Source organism: Cryptotermes secundus, unplaced genomic scaffold (genome assembly GCF_002891405.2).
Source record: "Cryptotermes secundus unplaced genomic scaffold, Csec_1.0 scaffold384, whole genome shotgun sequence".
NCBI classification, from domain to species: domain Eukaryota; kingdom Metazoa; phylum Arthropoda; class Insecta; order Blattodea; family Kalotermitidae; genus Cryptotermes; species Cryptotermes secundus.
Genome location: NW_019731268.1, coordinates 22,218 through 44,960, shown reverse-complemented (window position 1 = coordinate 44,960; position 22,743 = coordinate 22,218). Strand labels below are relative to the sequence as shown.

Below are 22,743 nucleotides of genomic sequence, written 5' to 3'. Positions count from 1 at the left end.
ACCACCATCTAGTGTCGAAGCTAAAAATTGTTGAGCTATAACTTCACTTCATCAGACGTCTTCATGGTTTGGTGCTTAATTAATTAAGCACAGGGACAAATAACTCTTTTATTTTCTTCTGGAATGTGACTCCGTGTAATCCGGTGGAAGCTCACCGACGTTTCGAAGGAACATTCTGCCTCCTTGTAGATTCTAAAGGGTTCTGACGATGGTGTGCGTATAAGACATAGAATTACTGGGCTCTTGGACTTCGTCCATCGCGGTCCATCGTCCGGTATTATAAAATACACTGAACGCAACGTACCGGGAAGTGGATATATTTCCCCCTCAGGTGAGGGGTGAGACACCTACCCTGCTGGGTCCGCTAGAAAGAGCAGGTCCCGTAACTGAGATTATCTCTTTCTAACGGACCCAACAGGGTATATGTGACCCTCCCCCTTACCTGAGAACGGAAACAGGACCAGTTTTTGGTATGTTGTGTTCCCTAGCGGTTTTTAGAATGCCTGACAATGGGCAAAGTTAAAAAAACAGCAATTCTGAATATTACCACCATCTTCTGGAGGAGGGGGCACGCGGTAGCGTAGTTGGTTGAGGCACTATGCTACAAGCCGGAAGGTCGCGGGTTCATGTCCCGATGAGGTCATTGGATTTTTTCCAATGGACCTAATTCTTCTGCCTGCACTATGGCCCTTGGGTCGACTCAGACTCTTTAACAGAAATGAGTACAGTATAGCTGCCAGCGGTTGTTTTCATATACATGCCATGCACGCCAAACCCGTACTTTCTTCTCGCAGTGCTAGTTCAGATCAATAACAAAGGCCATAGATGGCAGGACAGCATTCAGTAATCTTGTTCTGCCATCTAGCAACAATATCGCCAAATATTATCAAATTTTCCTAGGAAAGTTCCGAAGTTGCTTTTTTGGTTCCCATAGGGCCAACAAACATGACACTTCTATTTCTTTCAATGGTAGTTGACAATTTTTTAAATACTGATATGAATAGATACTTACACAACTTCCACAACATATTATTTCACCTCAAGCAATGATTCTTGTCCTAAAAGAGCTAAAAAGACATGGAACTACATAGAATACCATATTCTCCATAAACCTTACTTAATTTTCATTCCACCAAATTCTCAGTCATCATAATCACCCAGGGCAGGCACAACAGCCAATCAGTGGCCGATGTGCCAAGTGGACCCAGCTTGACTCCACCAACCACTATGCGAATAGATAATTAGGTCTGGTGCATGCTTTCTGTTTCAGGGTTGAAATGCATAGGATTAAGAATTGCTTGGATTATATAAATAGTTGCAAGGAAGGAAGTCACTCAGACCCAAGGAAAAGGGACACATTCAGCCGTCTAGATCAACAGGAACAGAAACATAAGTATATGTTCATTTATTATAAAGTAGAATAGCTACCATCACACATCGTGTTACAAATAAATAACAGTTTGAGCACTTTTATTACATAATGCATTTTATAATACTTAAATATATTTAAATTCGTCACATCTGGAATAAGTCACATATCTCAACTACAGGAAGCATGATGTTTACCCAGGCAATTCAAATGCCTCATTTTCTCCTTTACTTGTCACAATAAAATTTATTCTTCTGATCACAGAGATGATCATCACCTTCAACCGGTTCAATCAGAAATTCTTCATTGCCTATACTATGTAACCCAATTACAGTATACACCTCTGGAATCAGCAGTACCTCAGTGACAATTCTTTTTTGGAAACCAGCCTAAAAATTAACTTTACTTTTACCTGCCACTCATTGCATTATTATAACATTGCATATGCATGATCCAGCTGGATAATGACATCATTTTTTTTTTCAGTATTCCTATCATTACCTCCAAATTAAAATATGGCAACCAAACCTGTAAAACTGCGAGATTTAAAATTGCCATGCCCAGCAGACAAAACATCACTACCAAGTTACATACTGGTGCCAACTCTGTAATAATGAGAGACCTTTTAAGTCCTTATTCCCAGATGATAAAAGTTAATCATGAATTCATTGCAAGTTTAAGCAGTGACTAGAAATAACTTGGCCAAGAGATACCTGAAATGTTCATAACATATGTAATAAGAACTTCACACATTAGCCAGAGAGCCCACTTTCATTTGTATACTCATTATTTGTATTTGATGAGAACAAGTAGCCAGAAAGGCAGGGTGTAACACCTGAAACATGTGAATATGAGTGTGAAGCAGTGTATTGGTTTCCCACCACTGCAGCAGACACACCAAGTTTTGGGCTTTCTTCCAGGGGACATAGGGAATCAATCATCTTGTCTATTCTTGTGGCAGATTTTGACTCATCAAATGTTACCTCACATCCTGCTCTGTTTTGGTCCAAGAAATAAGGTCTGATTGCATTCTTTTTGCTGTAATCTGTAGGAAATGACAGAGTACAGGAAATGGAAGTTGCACTGGTATCTGCTTCTTTACTGTTATGAATATTTTGCTTTTTATTTGAAGAACTGTTGTAATAAGTTGCAGGAAGTTGCGCTTTATCAGCTGCTAATGTGGCTCTAGAGTTCCCTTGGTGGCGGCATTTGATATGCTTATTATAGTTCGCCCAGTTCGTGAAATCCCTCTTGCAATCACTGCAATTGTAAGGACGTTCCCCTGTATGTTGTCGTCTGTGTATCTGCAACAGTTACACAAAAATAATTTAATTGGCACTATATATAATACAAGGGTTATTGGGAAAGTAACATCCATTTATTTTAGTCAACTAATGCAGGAGCAGGCGAGAGCTCATGCATACAAGATAGTGTCACATGACTCACTGCATTGTAAACCATCACAGAGCTGGCCACATAGAGTTTGTTCTTGTCTCTATATAGAGCATTATGATGTGTCCTACAACTGAAAATCTGCCAGTTGCAAAATTCATGGCTAACCACTTTCTTAATGCTAAACACATGAGTACTCCAGAAATCCACTGTGAATTATGCATGGTTTGCGACCAATGTGTAATGAATGATGGAACTATAAGACAATGGTGTAGAATGTTCAAAGATGGCTGAACAGAAGTTCATGATGAATAGTGAAGTGGTCAGCCAGCCATCTGTAGTGAGTGATGAACTTTTTCAAAATGCTGACCAAAACATTAATGAAAGATGGTGCTTTACAATTTCAGAAGTTTCATGCAAATTTCCACACATTTCACGCATTGTTCTCTATGAGATTATCACAGACTAGCCTATCACAAGTTTTGCACAAGATGAGTTCTGAAAATGCTCATGGGTGAGCAGAAAGCACAAAGATGTAAAATTTGTCATATACTGGTTTACTGCCTTACTAAATTATTTATACGGATAACATACTGTTCACTGTAAATGTTGTAAGCATAATGCATTGACACTTATTATTATTGTAGCATTCTTGTTCCTAAAGGTAAAACATGCATTACAACTGCATTGCTGGAATCTGCCTTTAAAGCAGAATACACAGCTCATGGTCAATACCTGCCACAATGTACAGAGTTACTTTCTGGATAACACCCGGTTCCCTCCAAAAGGAGAGCTATGGAGGTATGGCTCAGTTATGGACAGCAGTTTTACAATCAGCGACTTCATTTCTGAACCAGGGATACTATGTAACTGTGGAAAACTGGGCTTTGGAACATGTTCCGCATGATAAGCTTTGCAGTAAACATAATGATACTACGGGAACCTTGCGTCAAAACAGGAAGGGTGCTCCTTCTGAAATAAAGGTCAAATTAAAAAAAAAAAGCATTAAATGTGATGTCTACACACAAACTATTGATAATGAAATGGGAAGACAATAATTACCAAAAAAACTGATATGATCAAGGCTGGAAATAAAATTCAAGGTCAAGATTTTGAACAACCCCAACGTCATTGATTATAATGTCACAGATGGGAGAAGCAGACGTAATACCATTGAAAGATTTTTGCTGTTTGTCTTGCATCGGTCAAAATCAATATTCAGGCAGACATGCCCCCACAAAATGTTTACCATATGAACTTGGTGTAAATATCATATGAAAGTTGATACTCACTACATAGACACCCTGGAAGCGAAAGTGACGTCCACAGAATTCACACTGATATGGCATAGCCCCAGTATGGATGCGTGTATGCAGTTTTAGCGTGCTGCTCTCCCGGAACTGTTTTCCACATACATCACACTGGTGTACCTTCACGTTCGAGTGTGTTGCCACATGCTTGTTCAGCAGGTAAACTGTCTTGCACCTGAAAACGTTCACAGGTCACTTATTACCCAACTGCAGACAGGTCTAACAGAGATGCAGATACAGATATAAGAAGTTGTGGTCAAAACCAATAAATTTTGTTCCGGCCACATTACATTTCATTTCATCCTGGCCTTTCTTGTGGCCTTTATCTTTCCTGGGACAGATGACAGACATTTCAGGTCAGCTACAATTAGCTGTCACATCAGTTCAAATTCACAATACAACAATCCACAATTCAAACCAACCCAACTTCTGACACCAACAGTAATGGGGCAGTGACTACACAAAGGATATGGATTGACAGTGGCATTTTGTGGACACTTACTGCTCTCAGCTGCAGATATTACAATGCTTCTGTCATTCTTCACAAACTTAAAACAACAACAGTACTTTCCAATGCTTTTCAGTCTGCTATATCTTCATGTACTTACAGAGCAGTAACAGCCTTCAATTACAGGGCTCTCAACAGTATAACCATGTTCAACAGCTCCTGTTTGGTCTAGTCTGGTAGTCTCCTGCTGGCCTCCAATTCTTGGTTTTGGCATCAGTGGGACCCATGGCCATATTTTTCTATCTCGCAATGCCACTCCTGATTAAGTCTGGTCTGGCAATTTGCTGCTGGCCTGTTCCAGCAGTCAGTACTGATTTCCGGCCCACCAGGACCAATGACCATATTTTTCTGTTTCATGACTCTAACTCAGTTATGATTCGTGGTCAGCCTGTCTGGTTCCTGTTTCAGTTCTGGGTAATTGGCATCTGGCCTTCCAGCACAGTCATTCTTGGTTACCGATCCTCCAGGACTTATGACTACATTCTTCTTTCTCATGACTCTCGGAGTCATGCAGCTACTTTATCGCCAGTACAGTCAGTTGGTTAGTCAGGTAAACTGCTCCTGGCCCTTGCCAGCATAGTCATTCTTGGTTCCGGGTCCAACAGAACTCATGACCATATTTTTCTGTCTCACACGTCATGCAAGTCCTAGCACGGTCAGTCAAGTAAACTGCTGCTGGTCCTTGCCAGCACATTCATTCTTTGCTCCAAGCCCCAAGGGACTCACGACAATAATTTACTATTTCACAACCCTGGGAGTTGTGCACATTGTCCCCGCACAGTCATATACTGAATCACTTTATACAGCTGTGTGTCAGACTGAATAGAAAACACCAAGTTCAACAGTTCCTCTACCATTGTGCACATATTCATTGCCATGGAAACATGTTTTGACAAGCTGCTGTGCAGCAATGCATGCCTCCATAGCACTTGCACGCACGCACGCACACACACACACACCAATTCCATAAGATCATGTTGACAGCTCTAATCTGAAACTGAAAGGATATGAACGCTTTGTCTATGTATGTTATATGATGGCAATATATCTATAAAACTGCTGGAATTCACGCCTATACAAAGAGCAAGAGGCAGGTCTAAGTAAACTCTAGCTATATACACCTCCTGTTAATTTCAAGTGTATACAGTAAAACTGTCCCTGTGTTTAATCAATTTAAGCATCGTGCCATGAAGATGTCTGGGGAGTGAAGATACAATGAAACCACTCCTAACCAGCATTTCGCTAACTCGCTATGCACTCACACGTTAAGCACTGCTAACTCACTACTCACTTGTCTTCTCAACTCACTACTGACTCATCTGCTCAGCAGTGCACTAACTCACTACTCACTTGTCTGCTCTGTGCTGCACCAAGCTGTAGTTGGCATCTACTCATACTTTTATATGTGTACCACTCTTTGGGAAGATTCTAACAAGTTCTCACACACAACCTTAAGCTTTGGCTTCAGCTGAGTGGCTAGCCAACAAAGCACACATTACGAGAGGCATGATCAGGCCAGATGGGATCTCCCGCCCCTCCCACAACAATAAGCTTCATGAAATTTCATTCCTTTATATTCTACATGACAGTTTAAAACTTACATTCTTTACTCTGTGACCATCCAAGTGCTGGATCAAAGATGAGGCCCCAAACTTCTAAAATCTACCACCACATGACACACAGTTGGTGAAAAGTTGATGCAAAAGGTGATCTACTTTCAAGTTATTTTATCACTATGCTACTGTTTAATGAAGAGGGGGATTGCCATGCAGCACCATTGCATAAACAACATGGAAATTCCTTACCTCTTGCCACAGAATTGACAACAGTGAGGACGCTCGCCTGAGTGTGACATCATGTGATATGTTAATCCTTGTTTAACTGCAAAGCTTTTCCCACATACTTCACAGGTGTAGTCACGTACACCAGAATGAGACTTTCTATGGACCTCCAGTGACTGACGTGACAACAATCTGTTAACAGGCATTACAGCAGCAGGAATCATGAACATGAAGTATGTATGAAAATACTGTCAGTTGGGCCAAAACCATGCCTACAGACTCATGCTCAAACATACGATTTTGATGTCTTAAGGCTTCATCCCCCTTTGTGATTTCACATACACTTCTCTATAGCAACAAGCAGTAAAAAGGTAAAACTATGCCTGTAACAGACTCTCGAAGGCATGGGGTTGAGACGTTGAAGCTCCCACATTTTCTAGACAATCGGCTCACAGATGGTGGTGAGCCCGTCACTCTTTGCTCCCAGGATAATTCCTGGTATTTATTTCTGTTAGAGAATGAGTTGACCCCAGGGCAATTCTGCGCCTGGAAGGATTAAGTTAACTGAAAAATCCCCTGACCTTCTGGCTTGTAGCATAGTGGCTCAGACAACTATGCTACTGCAAGACTCCAGCAACAAGCAGTTGCAGTTAATGTTTTCATTTGTATAGTCACAAAATGGATCTTAACTAAAACACAAATCAATATAATAACGGCAAAGTTGTCGCTGTATTTCATTAATTAGCACCATGCCATGAAAACTTATGGGAGAGTGTAGATACAGCACCACATTTTTTTAACCTCAACACTAGATGGAGGCGAGTAGTTAGCTTCACTCCCCTTCTTCCTTACCCCGGGAAAACAGCCTCCAGCATTTGTTGGATAGGAGGCTGGGTGGGACACAGTAAGTATAAATGCTGTGGAGAAGACAAAACCTTTGCACCTGTCAGGAACTGAACCTTGGTTCATCAGGTGTCCAGCCCATAGACTAGTCACTATATCAACTGGGCTATCCCAGATCCCAGATTAAAATTGTAAGCACAGTCTAATTTAGTAAATGTTATTAGTTTCTTTAGATTGAAATAATAATGTTCTAAATTATGCTCCTCTTACAGATTTCATTGTTGTTGTATAACATTATGCACAATTTTCACCTGATGTTGGCCACATGGCCAATTCACTTTGTGTAATTGGTGCGTTCCCCCCCACCCCTCTCTTTTTCTACATATATAAAGGTAAAAAATAAGGTAAAGTTTTCCCTGTGCTCAACTAATTAAGCACTATGACGTGAAGACACACAGAGGAGTGGATGTATAGATGTACGTCTTCTTGACCTTGGCACTAGCTGGAGGTGAGTAGTCAGCTTCATGCCTTGACTGCTTTACCTCTGGGGAAAGAGCCCCTGATACTCACTGGATGGTGTGGAGAAGAGAAAATTCTTGACCCTATAGGGACTCAAAACGCCGAACTTTCAGACATCCAGCCTGTAGCCCACCACTATATTGACTCCCATACACCGGCTCCCACCCCCTTCCACTTCTCTCTCTCTCTCTCTCTCTCTCTATATATATATATATAGAAAGATACAGGGTGATTCATGAAGTTTTACCCCGGCTTATGGTACATATTCCTGGGGTTATTTCCTGCAAAATTTCCTTATAAACTTGTGGTTGATTTTCAATAGTTACGGAGTAACAATAGATTTTCGAAAGGCATCATTGTGAATGCAGTGCTATGCTTCCCGCCTGGGTGACCATGCATTCCAGTCAGCTGTGTCAGCATATAAGGCAGACCGGCTGGAATGTTGCATGTAGGTAGGCAGAGCGATCCAGTGGTAAACAGAACGTTGTGTTGGTGACTATGCGAAGTTAAGATGCCGTACACATTTTCCACTGAGGAATACACCGATATGGTGTTTGTTTTGGGTGTATGTGATGGAAATGCGAGAGCAGCTGCTGCCGAATATGACCGGCGTTATCCTAATTGCAGGATTCCGAATCCTAAATCCATTAGCAGTACATTCAACACATTAAGACAAACTGGTTCTCTCCCCAGCGTTCATATACAATACAAATGAAATCAACATGAATTGTGCGAAGAAGGAAATATTCTTGATGCTGTAGAGCGCAGTCCACGTGCCAGTACAAGACATCTAGTTTGGTGGTTCAGTGTTTCTCAGTTCATGGCGTGGAGGGCTCTTCATGAGAACGGGCTGCATCCTTATCATTTACAGCAAGTACAACACCTACAGGTACAACCAGGAGACCGTGCTCTTCATCTACAGTTCTGCAACTGGTTAAATGGAAATCGGCAGTTGTACTGCTTGATAATGTTCTGTGATGAGGCACAGTTTACATGGGACAGGGTCAACAACAGTCACAACTTACATGTTTGGGCAGACAATAATCCCCGTGCCACGATAGAATCAAATTTTCAACACCGATTCAGTGTCAATGTCTGGCTGCTTAACTGGTGAATTTACCTCCTCTTCTTAGAAGAAGAATTACCACAGTTACTTGAAGATGTTCCTCTGGCAACAAGACACCTGATGTACTTTTCAGCATGATGGGGCACCTCCTCACTTCTCCCATGCAGTAGCAGCTCACTTGGATTGGCATTTCCCACAGCAGTGGATTGGTTGTGGAGGCCATAACGCCTGGCCTCCCAGGTCGCCAGATCTAATGCCGTTAGATTATTGCATTTGGGGCTGGAAGAAGGACATTGTGAGCCAGGCAAAGGTACAAACACGCGAATGCTTGAATGTATTCTGGATGCAGCGATGACAATAAGGAACAAACATGTGGAACTGTGAAATGCTACGAGCGCGGTTCATACGTGTGCGACGTGTTGTGTTGACATGCATGGAGACATTTTTGAAAATCTTATGTAAATCCAGTCGTCTTCTAAAGCACTACAGTTTAAAGGAAACAGATTAATAGAAGGGTGTGATATGCATCCATTGGTATGTTTACAGAATGGGATGCTGAAAATAATGTAATTTTGTAACATAAAATCGATGAAAAATGTTGCACAATGCAAAATTAAGAAATTGGAAAAAAAAAATGGTTTTAGAATGCTTCTTTCCTAAAATATTAACTATTTAAAAAGTGTTTGTATTGTATTTCTGATTTGTTTTGACTGAAATTCGAAGAAAAAAAGATTTTTCGCCAGTTTTCAAATTACTGTATCTCTTTAATTATGAGTTGGATACCATTAGTATATTAAAATTTTTGTTCCAAATTACCTCAGGAATGTCCTCCCTAAGTGGGGGTAAAACTTCATGAATCACCCTGTATATATATGTGCTAAAGTTATTCCTGTGCTTAATTATGTAATTAAGCATTATGCCATGAAGGTATATGGGGGAGTGGAGGTATAGCTCCACCATTCTTGACCTCAGTGCCAAATGGAGGCAAGTTTCACATCCCTGCTGCTTTACACCCAAAAATACAGCCCCCCACACACATCAGGCAGGATGCTGGGAAATACACAGGCACACACACACAGAAGTTTTGTGTGAGACTTATCATAGCCATTTCACAATATCAATACACAACAGCACCACTGTCAAGCATTAACATGATGCATCAATGTAAGATTTTGTTTCAGTGCATCACGTCTATTTGTAGTACTAATAATATTTAAACATGAAAATATGAAGTGTACTATATTATATAAAAAATGTTGTTCATGATTCACTATTTTGTGTTCATTATTCATGGTAAATGGTGTTAAATGTTAGCCTTGGCACATCATCCAATAACATGCATAACTGGAAATGAATATGGGAGAAAGCAGAGAAAGTTAATAGCATCAAAATTTACATATATCATAACATGGACTTCCCATGGAATTCTCAAAAGCTTTTAAATGAGTTTTTTTAGAAACAAAGTTTTTGTGCCAGCATACAGCTATCATTTACAAGACCTGAGGTTTTCAGAGTTCCTTTAATAAATTCAGTTGTAATGAGGGCTTCATATCTTAAATACAAATTTTTGTGTCACCTTTCATATCAGCCTCTGATTATAGGGGCAAAGACAAATTCCCAAAACACTGGAAATTTACTCCATATTGACATGGCTGATCAGCGAGAAAACTGCATCAAAATGTCCCTCTACTGTCAGCTTAAAAAAATCAGGGATTTTAATTTAAAAAACATATGCTAGCCTGACATATGACAACCGCGTGCCACGAGGACTGACGAGAGAAAATTAATTCCTGCTGAAATGTGATTCAGGAGACTGAGAGTGTGTCATGGCATTTTGAACCATAAAAGAAGGAGAAAAATACTGACAGAATTAAAAATTTCATACACCACTACCGAAGTGGGAACAAATTGAAAATGAAGTTTTGGCAGAACTCACAAAGTCTACTCTTCTACTGCACAAAAAAGTCTTACAAATCTGGGACTCACACTGTTATATTTAGGTGGCATAAGTTCAAAATCTTGCATTAAATCAAAATTTCAGTTACAGATTATCATACTGGTCTCCCAAGCATACTCTCTTTTTTCTTGTTGTTCCCGCTTAGAAGCATAGACATCCATGGAACACAGTTTCACTTCAATTTCTCAATCCTATGATAGTCTGTATGATTCCTTGGACAAGGGATCAGCCCACCACAAGGCTGCTACCTACACAGGGCAACAAACACAGAATAAATGCAGACAGACATCCATGCCTTGAGTGGGATTCGAACCCATGAGCCCAGTGTTCGAACAAGTGGAGATAGTTCATGCCTTAGACCATGCAGCCACTGTGAATGGCCCCCAAAGCATATTATGTCTAGAATATTTCTGAAGGTGGCTCATTATGTTATCATTATAAAGTTGCTACATTGTATTTTCAACAAAGACAGGAAACAAAACTGTCATAGTGGAGTTCCTGCTGAACACACAAAACTTCTTTCTTCAGGTTCACTACAAAGTTACGATACACCCTCAGAGATGGTTCTGACAAATAACAGTGTCACAGGGTCAAATACTACTTTAATCACAATTAGCTATTGTCTGAAACCACATGTGTTAAGCTTACTGCTGTTATTACTAGTCCCATGCCTGCTCCTACTGGTTGCAGTGGGCGGTGGGTAGCAGTGGCAACAGGTGGTGGTGGTGGTGGTGGGTGGTGGCAGCATCAATGGTGGTAGATATTAATTAAGAACAGATTCTGCAAACATTAAACTTGTTAGGTACAAAAGAAAACTACTGTAACAAAAGGTGATTTATTTCCGAGACATAGTACTGTACATAATTTGAGCAGCACTCGAGTTAGTGTTGTTCCCAACTCACAATTTCTGTGTCTGCTATGTTTGCATTACCGATTGCAAGAAATCAAAACGTTATGACATCTGCGCACCCTCAATTACATATAGTATATATAAAATTTTGTAAAATCAGTCTACTGGCTCAAAAGTTGAAAGGTGACAGGCAGCACAACCTCAAATGTCAACTGTTTTCCAAATGGAAGTACATTAAAACTGTGTGGAACAGAATTCCATTGCCATAACAATAACAACACAAAGAATTAGGATGCTTAGGACCACCTGTAAAGGATGGAATCTCTCTGTCTGTAATACATATAACAGGCTAAAGTATGTTTGATATTGGAAAGGACCACAAGGATGAAAATGAGGTACATTGATGATAATCGTTAGTACGTTCAGCACTTACAAAGGGACGACATTGTTACGCACAGTTTTCCACATTCGGAGCAAGGGAATCCATTTTGGTCCGCCTGATGAACTTGACGATGACTGTACAGGGAACCAATCTGACGAAATGTCTTCCCACATTCCAAACAAGTATGAGGTCGGATGTCAGAGTGAAGTACCATGTGATTCTCCAGTGTTTGCTTTGATGAGAATGACTTCCCACAGTCTTTGCACCTGATAACAAAAGTAACAATTATAAACACAAAAACCAAGTTAGCAAAGCCACCACACTGTAATTTTTAAGACTGAAAACTTCTTACCAAGCTGCTTAGTGGTTCTGGTTTAATGATTGACAGATTACACAGTGTTGAATGACATGATCATTACAGAATAATGAATTGGAAAGAATGGGAAAGAAAGTAGTAACGGCCTAAGTTGAGGTACTATCCTAATATTTGCCTGTAGGAAGTAAGGAATAAAAATAGTGTCCTACCTATTTGCTGGTAACAGTAGGACAAGGTCTTCACACAACTGACAGGCCATCCCATTACACTGTGTTTACAGAAAAAGGAAGACACAGAAAGAGCTTTACAAAATGAGGGATCAGAGATCTCACAGTGCTACAGAACAAAGCACTGAAAAAATATCTGGACCAAAGACACAAAAATGAGAGCCTCACAATAATGCTCTTCTGAAAGAATCCTTAGGATGATTAATCTAGGACATGTCATAAGTGAGAAACAAAAGGTGAACCCAATAACTCCATGAGCAGCTGATAGTTATTCATCTGGTCAATAAGTTCTCCACGTTTATTAAGAGGCCTACAGGTTTATCAACATGTTCACAGTCATCCACTGAATGCAGCAATGAGGTGGAATAATCTTGTTCATATGAAACATGGGTCAAAGGGCAACATCACATATGATACCATTATTTGCTTTTCCTTTGTAATGGAACTTTAACTTACAGAATAAGCTGTGAATTTGGCTTTATAAACTGTACAGTGGTTTACTGAATTCAATGATATTTCTTGCAGACATTTGAAATGACAAAGAATCCACTACAAATAGAAAGAGCAATACTGGATTATTTCCATACTTTTCTGTATAATTGTAGAGTTGTATGACTACAGCCTGAATAGATCGTCTGAGAGCTTTTGTTCACATAGAAACGTCAAGCAGCATAATTATTTTGGGAGATTTCTAACTGAGCAAATTATTTTCAACAAAAATGTCATTTTCATACCTTATTTTTCAACAGCATCCAACCTGTTACATGAACTTTTACCATTATTCTTAATTTACATGGCACTGAAAAAACAGAATACTGTATTTTCATCAAAACTTTTAGCACCATTTTCTCCACAACAAAGGCTTTATGAGCATTGTATATATACATATATTGTATACATGAACATCAGAGATACACTCAGAATTACTGGGGTTTCAGACTGTGTCCATCATCAGGTATTCTAAAAACTAGAAAACATAATGTTTTGGAAATTGGACCTGTTTCCATCCTGGACCAGTGATTGAGGTTAGCTCTTTTTAGACACCCAACAAAGCAGGTGTCTCTGCTCACCTGAGGATGGAAACAGATCTAGTTTCCAAAACATTGTGTTCTACTAGTTTTCTGAATACCAGACAGTGGACAAAGTCTGAAAACCCAGTAATTCTGAACACCATCATCATAACCCTTCAGAATTCAATCAGAGAGTCATATGATTTTCAGAAATTCAGGAAATATAAACAGATCTAGACTAGATAACTACAATTCATTACAAAATATATTTTCATAGGCAAATTGTATGTTCATATACATGAATAACATTTTTTACACAAGAACATCAAATCAATCAAATCAAATCAAATCAACTTAAGTTGTATTCACATCACTAATTTGCCATTAATAAGAAATTAGCAATGTAAATATTATAGAAAAGAACATAAAATTAAAATTGAGGTTAAATTACATGACACACCACAAACGTGTCATTACTGAGAAATTAGTTATGTGAACATTACACAAAATATTACAAAATTAAAGCCCAACCTAAGAAATATGAATGTGGCTCTCTACCTCTGTTTAATTTGAATCACTTTCTGTTACATGCAGTACTTTCATGAGTCTGAATTCCGAACATAAGGCTCTTTAAATAATGGCAGTACCTTGCACATCTGGTACAAAGGAGCTCTTTCAAGCAATGCTTTGTGAGTACTGCACAATGTTTCAATTTAATAAAATTCATGCTGGAGTACTGTAACTCAAAGCACCAAGTTGTATCAAGACTGAAGTAAGTGCACAACTAACTTTTCTGAGTTGAGGAAATAGCTTCCAGAATTCAATTGCAGACTGAGACTTCTGTACCATCTACACACTGTGATTCTCATGAATTTCAAGTAGCTATATTTCTGCAGCAAATGTTTCCATAGGCATCATTTTCAGAATCAAAAAACCATGAACTGATATACCAGAAGGGCTACATATGCTTCCTATTTTTCTTATCATCAAAATTGGTATTAACAGATTCAGAAACAGAAGTCTAATTGTCTCTAGCTTCTGACTTGCTTCAAGGAATAGAAATTGATGAAAAATATCCCCCTTCACCAAAAAAAAAAAAAAACCCGTGAGAGTTGATAAGAGTCTCCAATCATGATGACAAAACTAAGCAGCATTCATTACAATGGCGATCTGCTCCCTCAGTGTGGCTGAAAAAAGAAAAATACATGACAAATCTAAAGTAATGTTGTTTTCTTCAGCTGTGCATGTACTGTCCAAAATGAGTATGCTATACAAGGTCAGATATTTCATTCACATATGTTGAAACATCCCCATCATGCAGCGCTTCCCAGATGGTATCCAGAGGGTAGAAAATTTACCATGACATTGCACCTGCTCACTCAGACCAGCCTGTGCAGCGACTTCTAGCTAAAGACAGTGTTTCACAACTGAGACAGCCTCTTTACTAAACCTGATATGGCTTCGTTTTCAGACTATGTAGTCTGGATAATGGCAACATCATTAGATAGCAAACTTTAAAGAAATAATAAGGAGGCTACCTCTAACATTTGTCTGTTCTCTACAAGTATAACAAGAGAGAGAGAGAGAGGGAGGGGGAGAGAGGGAGGGAGAGAGAGAGAGACCAACAAACCATCTAATGATGCAAGAACAACTGAAGACAAAGCAAAGGAACAGCTTCCATCCTTGTGAAGTTAAAAGGAAAAGCTGTCCCCATGCTTAATTAATTAGGCACTATGCCATCAAAGCATATGGGGGAGTGGAGGCATAGCTTCACCATTCCTGACCTCAGCACTAGAAGGAGGTGAGTAGTCAGCTGAGACTGGGAGAAGAGCCCTCCCCCACCCCCACCCATTGAACAGGAAGCTGGGTGGGCCCCATGGCCAGTCTCAACCCTGTGGAGAAAAGAAAATTCTATTTCCTTTGCCAGGAATTGAACCCTGAACACCCGACCCATAGCCCACTGCTATACTGACTTCGCTACCCCAGTTCCTTCCATCCCTTTTTTTATTGCTAGTGGGGTGGGTCTAAGTACCTTGACTGTGGCCACTTCTGGCCTATTGTACCAGCCCCAGATGATAGGAGAGGGTGAATGGGAGCAATTAGTGGAATGAAGATTGGCAGGGGAAACCGAAGTACTCGGAGAAAACCTGCCCCAGTGCCACTTGACCAGACCCGGGATCGAACCCGGGCCGCGGCGGTGGGAAGCTGCATCCCTTAAGTAGAGTATCTTAGTTTCACATACTGAGCATCAAAATTATATGATCAGGCTTTGTAAATATTAATCTTGCAAAGGAAGACCCCGTTCCATGAAGCAAACCATACCTGTGCTTTCCACTGTTTCGATGCACTCTCACGTGTCGTGTAAACTTCTTATACACCACATACACCTTTGCACATTGAATGCATTGAAAGCGTACAGTTTGGTCATGAGCCAGACGATGATGCTCCTTCAACTCCTGCAGTGTTGCCAATACAGTAGGGCAGTCTGTACACTGCCATGTGTAACAACCCTCCAGACGCACACGCTGCTGTAAAGTCTCTCTGTGCCTACTGCCTCTGTCTGGTCCCTCTTTGGTGCCCGCAGAATCTGGAATCTGCATTTCATGTCCCTTGGTCTCCTTAAGTACTTTATCACATAACTTGTGCTTTACCACATCATGGCTTCTCCTTCCTCTTTCTGGTCTCAAAGCCTCCTCCCTCTCCTCTTGTTTCTCAAAGCATGGACATGGTGCAATGAATTCTATAAAATATTATTCAGAATGTAAAGAACACAACTTGCAAAATAACACAACAAATTAGATACCAATTATAATGCTGAATATTATCACCAGAATATGAAACCTGAAGAGTCAAGAAAAGAATAAACATTTACAACAGCAACATACAGATATAACACCAAATTTGAATATAATTCAAAGGCTATGTTTGATTTTTGGTTTATGTAAACATGCTTCTCAAGCCAGAAGGTCATGGGTTCAATTCCGAATGATGTTATTGGATTTTTCAAGTAACTTGATCATTCCAGCTGCATTATGGCCCTGTGGACGACTCAGTCCCTAACAGAAATGAGTGCCAGGAATCTTCCTATGGGTAAAGGGTGGGTAAAGGGCAGCCAGCACGTAAGGCTGATAACCTCACCACTTCTGTGAGCTGACTGTCTTGGAAATGTTGGAGCCTCAATGTCTCAAAAACCTTATTGAATTGAACTGAATTTATTTACATTCTATAAATCCTAAGCAGGTTAGTACCTTTGGATACAGAACAAGTCTGCATGGGCCTGCATGGCCTGTTACAAAGATAGCTTTGCTTTTTATAGGTTATATAACATCAAACAGAGTGTTGAATGTGAATTGGGGAGGATATGGAAAGGAGCAGTCATGAAAAGCATTATTCCAGCGATTGACTAATGGGACTGGGGCAAACTACAAGATATCTCCCATCAGAACAGTTACTCCCAGGACTAGCAAGAGTTTAACACTATCAACATGACTGTAATTGTTCAATTTACTTACTTACTTACTTACTCATGGAGCTGAGCCCTTCTTGAGAAGCCGCCAATTCTGCAGCTACTCAAGATAATCCCAGCATTTTATGGAACCCAAAGATTCATTACCATGTTCACAAGAGCCCCCTACTGGTCCCAACTTGAGCCAGATCAATCAAATCCATACCATCCCATTCTATCTAAGATCCATTCGAATATTGTCCACCCACCTATGCCTTAGTCTTCCCAATGGTCTCTTTCCTTCTGGCTGCATAATCTATATGCATTCCTCTTCTCTCCCATTCATGCTACATGCCCTGCTCTCCTCATCCTCCTTGGCTTGATCATTCTAATTATACTTGGACAAGAGTACAAGTTATGAAGCTATTGATGTATATATGGACGTATTTTTGAATAGCCTCATGTATAAACACTGTGTTTTCTTGGGTTTTCTTATGTGAAAACTTCAGTTGTACTGTAACACATGTTTTTGTATTTATATGATATATTCAACATCCTACAGTCAATTTGACTAACTTTGAATCCAGGGAATGTAACGTAATGATGCCAAATTTGGCAACCCTGAGATTATGACTGTCTGGGAGTGAAATGACCTTCCTACAGATTCAGAAGATAAAGATTTTTGAACAAGTTACTTTGGTGCTGAATGACCAGACAGATTTTGAGAAGCTTTGGAGATCCCGCAAATTCATTTTGATTACTGTTATCAGGAACATCCATAAATTTGATTATTATCTCCAGTCCTTCCAAAGTAAATTCTGAGAAAAAGAATCAGAGTAAATGGCAGCCAGCTATTAGAGTAATATGATCTAAGTGCAGTGCCAATCAACATTAAGTGGGCCAAAACTATATACATTTTGTGCATGGTAACATCTTCCCACTTCCTAATCCTAGAGGAAACTTTGAAAAGGCTAACACTTCTTGAAATTTCTTGCTTACTATATTTGTTGGTTTCAACTACGAGTTGCACAAGAGCCACAACAAATGTTTTCAAATGCACTCATTACATCCAGTTCAGCAGTGTTGAACTGGGGACCATACACATCGCAAAATGTCTCTCATGAAGCAGGAAATGAGTCTACATTTTGCCACAGGAACTTATTTGATACCCCTCTCAATGCAAAGTTCATGATTTCTCATTCATCACTTCCATTATATCACCTCGTTATCATTGATGACATGGATTCCTGGAGTCACTAATTGTGCATAAACACTGTCCAAAACAATATCATCATCCAAACTAAATTCACAAACATTTTTCACTATGTAGGATTTTAGGCTCTGCTTTCCACCTGCTTTCATGCTGGTATGCTGCCATGAGCATTCAATTACTTGAACACTTAAATAAAAATAATATCTTAGTGGATGAGCAGTTTGGTTTTAGAACTAACACCTCAACAGATTCAGCTATATATAAGCTAACAAACGAAATTCACAAGGCATTAAACAGTAAAAATTTAATAGGAGGTATTTTTTGTGACCTCGAAAAGGCTTTTGACTGTGTCAATCATGAGGTCCTGCTGTCGAAATTGGAATTCTATGGTATAAAAGGTAAAGCAAAGCTATGGTTTGAATCATACTTTAGTAACAGGTATCAAAGAGTCGTAATTACTGATACAAAGCTAAATCTAAATGATTCATCAACATGGGGTAAAATGAGACATGGAGTCCCACAAGGTTCGATTTTGGGCCCTTTGTTGTTCCTTCTCTATGTAAATGACTTACCCAAAATTATAAACGAGAAAACTGTGCCTATCCTGTTCGCTGACGATACTAGTGTATTAGTTACAAGTTTGAATTATAATGATCTCCATGTAAAAATAAATTCTGCTTTACACAGTATAAATGAATGGTTCAAAGTAAACCAACTCTCTATAAATTTTAACAAAACTCATTATATTCATTTCTCAGCCAGTAATAATAAACCAATAACCGAAACAAAAATTGCATACGAGGGAAAAGAAATTACAACTGTATCTAATATAAAATTTCTTGGAATACACATTGATGAGAAAATGAACTGGAAATGCCATATTGAACATATTACTTCAAAGACAAGTGCGGTTTGCTACATAATAAGATCAATAAAACCATTCACGTCCCTAAGTACCTTGAAAATGGTATATCACTCTTATTTTAATTCAATCATAAATTATGGGATACCCTTTTGGGGCAACTCACCCTTAAGCATAAAAATATTCAGGATGCAAAAGAATATAATTAGAATTATGTTGGGTTGTAGAAGGAGGGACTCGTGCAGGAAATTATTTAAAAAACTAGAAATATTGCCCTTGGCATCTCAGTATATACTTTCTCTTATGCTTTTTGTAGCAAAAAATAGAAGTGAATTCATAGTAAATTCAGAGATCCATAGGAAAAATACTAGGCAACAAAAAAACCTCCATCTACCCCTAGTAAATTTGAGGATGTATCAAAAGGGAATCTATTATTCAGGAACGAAGGTCTACAATAATCTTCCACAACACATTAAGGATGTATCAAGTGATATTAAGATGTTTGAAGTACTACTGAAACAATTTTTACTACTACACTCTTTTTATTCATTACAAGAATATTTCTGTTACAAATCCCCTTAAGGTATTTGAATAACTCTACTCTAAAAGGAGATAAATAGCCAGATTTGTATTTTTGTATTTATAATTATTTATATTGGGTATTTTGTAACTTTTATTTTATTTTATTGTATACAAGCATTGTAATATCTTATTTTATATTACTTATTTATATTGTAACTATTATGTATCTCTTATTGAATTTTATCATTAATATGTATGTGCTAATAATGTATGACAGGACTGTTTTCCACTTGTAATTTACTTGTAATGGATTGTATTAGAATGTTTATGATATTTGTACGACAAGTTGTATCTTGAGCCAAATTTGTAACCAAGACGATCTCCACATCCACATGAGTTTGTAACTCCTGATAGGATTTATGGAAGTGAAATAAAGAATGGTATGGTATGGTATGGTATCTTGCTCAGCTCACTGTTCGACCCTGAAGACAGAGGCAGTACGTTCCTCTGAAACATTGGTTGACTTTCAATGGACCACAAAGCATTTTATCCCGGAAGATAGTACTCTTCAACATTTTTCACTGTCTAAAACTTCATTCAAAACCTGTAATTGTTCAAGCCATGTGTGTGTGTGTCTACAGCTTGTTACTAGGCCAGACATGATCACTATGAGGTCATGTATTTGTATTCAGACTGGACCTGCTCAGCTGCAGGAAATAAAGGTTATTGGTATGTGAAGGGAAAGTTCATTCATTTATCAAATGCCAGTGTAAATCTCATCACACTCAAGACATGCATTCCTTATTTAAAGAGTAGACATTATGCTTACAGCCAAATATACAGTACACAATAAACTTCAAATACAGCTGTTAAATGTCTCCCACATCTATGTCAAACCACAATTATGGGTTATGATGAAGTGACCGTGTGTTTAATTACTTGCGTTTAGCAATAAATCTCTCACCTTCCACCACAAGACATCCTCATGAGGACAAACAATTTATTCACAGCAACAGATTTGCAGAAGCACAGCATTATGTTTGGGACCAGATGTCTGATGCTGTGATAAGGAGAGTATAACATGTCACCGTGTTAAATTTAATGAATTCATTACTTTGGCTTGGAAGGTAGTATGAATTTTCTGATTACTCTAGCGCCAGAATTAGTTCCAAAATTTATAAATAAAAAGTGCCTGTTCCTTCACGTTTTATACCTATTTATAAATGAAAATTTTACTCACCATGCTGGTTTGGATTTTCCAAAAGACTACATTCAGCAAAATCTCTGGTGTCTTGCGGACCCTGAGACTGTGAAAACTGACAACGAATAATGAAAATTACTCAACCTTCTGCATCTGTATATAGAAGTGGATGTCGTTTCAAAGAAAGTCATGTTTTGTTACTACATTAAAAACACCTACGTCATCAACACTTGATCCTTTCTGGATTCTAGCTGTCATCTGCAACACTGTTTGAGCTTTTAAACTCGTGTCAAAAAATTGGGATGTCTGGTTTAGTTTGGAGCAGCAGGCAATGCAAACCATTTTTGGCAGTGGATCTTCAGGGTAAACCTGGAAGATTTAAGTAAACATTTTTGTAATTCGGAATTTTATTTGCGAATATTCATCTGCGACTCTCTCCCTGCAAGTTAAAAACTTTATCCTACCCTAATCTGCAAACATCGTATTATTTTTGATGATAGGTTAAGTTCCAACCCTTCTTCTTGATATATGTCAATGCCTTTTTTCTTTTCTTTAGCACAGAGGCGACACACTTTCTTAACCATCCCAAATCTGTGTAAAAATAAAAACCTCAACTGAGCTATACACTACGATCTAAATACATCCTCGATTCATTCTTCAAACATATCAAACATCTTGGGGATCGTACATAACTTCCCACCTTCGACCACAACGCTTTGCAATCGGGATGATCATGCTCAGGGGGATGAAACGGGTAGAAGGGGAAACATGCAGAACTGCCATCTCTACCCATTCACCTGAACTAGATGGTCTGGAACTCACGAACAAGCTACACTTCTGCCATCTGCCATTTTCTTAAGCAAAGACGTTTTTCGATTAGTAACGCCTGGTTGTCATCGTCTACAGCCAATCCGGGGTACGTTGCGGGAAGCACATCCGAGATACACGAGAAACAGACGGGCGAGCGCACGCACGCACACACACATATTCAAAAGAGGGAGGGAAGAGATGTTATACTTAGCATGTGAACGGGATTCGTCTGGGTTCCATAAACGGGTGGGAAATTCCCTGACTGAGTAACTATTAACTTCTCAAGAAATATTCAGAACCTTGCACTTACTTACTCATGGAGCTGAGTCCTTCTTGAGGAGTCGCCAATACTGCAGCTACTCAAGAATTTCCCAACATTTTATGCAACTCGAAGGTTCATTACCGTGTTCACAAGAGCCCTCCACTGGTCCCTATCTCGAGCCAGATCAATCCAATCCATATCATCCCATCCTATCTCTATGATCCATTTTAATATTGTCCACCCACCTACGCCCTAGTCTTCCCAGTGGTCTCTTTCTTTCTATATCCTATATGCATTCCTCGTCTTCCCCATTTGTGCTATATGCCCTCCCTACCTCATCCTCCTTGACTTGATCATTCTAATTATACTTGGAGAAGAGTACAAGTTATGACGCTCCTCATTATGCAGTTCCTGCAACCTCCCGTCACTTCATCGCTCTCCGGTCCAAATATTCTCCTCAACACCCTGTTCTCAAACACCCTCAGTCTATGTTCCTCCCTTGATGTCAGATAGTGTTTTTTTTTAGTAGTAGCACTGGAGTGAGAGTGTACCTCGGCACTACTGCCTCAAACTGCCATGTTGCACAAGCTCCTGATGATGAATGATCCCGGAGCACTGGTGTAACGATAATTGGTAGAGGGAAAACAGAAATGTTTGGAGAAATTGTGCGCCATTGTCTTTTCATCTACCACATATCCTACGTGGACTATCATATAACAAATGTTGGCTTACTCTTCAACACTAAAGATGGAAGCAGCACGTTCCTCCGAAACATAAGTTGACTTTCGACGGACTACACGGCGTTGCATCCCAAAAGATAGAATTCTTCAGGATTTTTACTTGTTTTTGTTAACCCTCGACTTTGTTTGACATCATGCAGGACTTGAGGTTCTCACAG

At 39.3% G+C, this 22,743-nt stretch overlaps 1 protein-coding gene across 1 annotated transcript; it reads right to left on the bottom strand.

The window, feature by feature from the left end:
* Positions 1 to 1,405: 1,405 nt before the first annotated feature.
* Positions 1,406 to 21,508, bottom strand: LOC111866779 (zinc finger protein 260). The gene is made up of 8 exons (XM_023856031.2): positions 21,238 to 21,508; positions 20,993 to 21,142; positions 20,813 to 20,888; positions 15,853 to 16,270; positions 12,052 to 12,243; positions 6,385 to 6,552; positions 4,054 to 4,246; positions 1,406 to 2,673 (listed from the first exon to the last, which is right to left on the bottom strand). The coding sequence occupies exons 1-8, from the start codon at positions 21,355 to 21,357 to the stop codon at positions 2,122 to 2,124; spliced, it is 1,869 nt and encodes a 622-aa protein (XP_023711799.1). The 5' UTR covers positions 21,358 to 21,508; the 3' UTR covers positions 1,406 to 2,121.
* Positions 21,509 to 22,743: the final 1,235 nt, after the last annotated feature.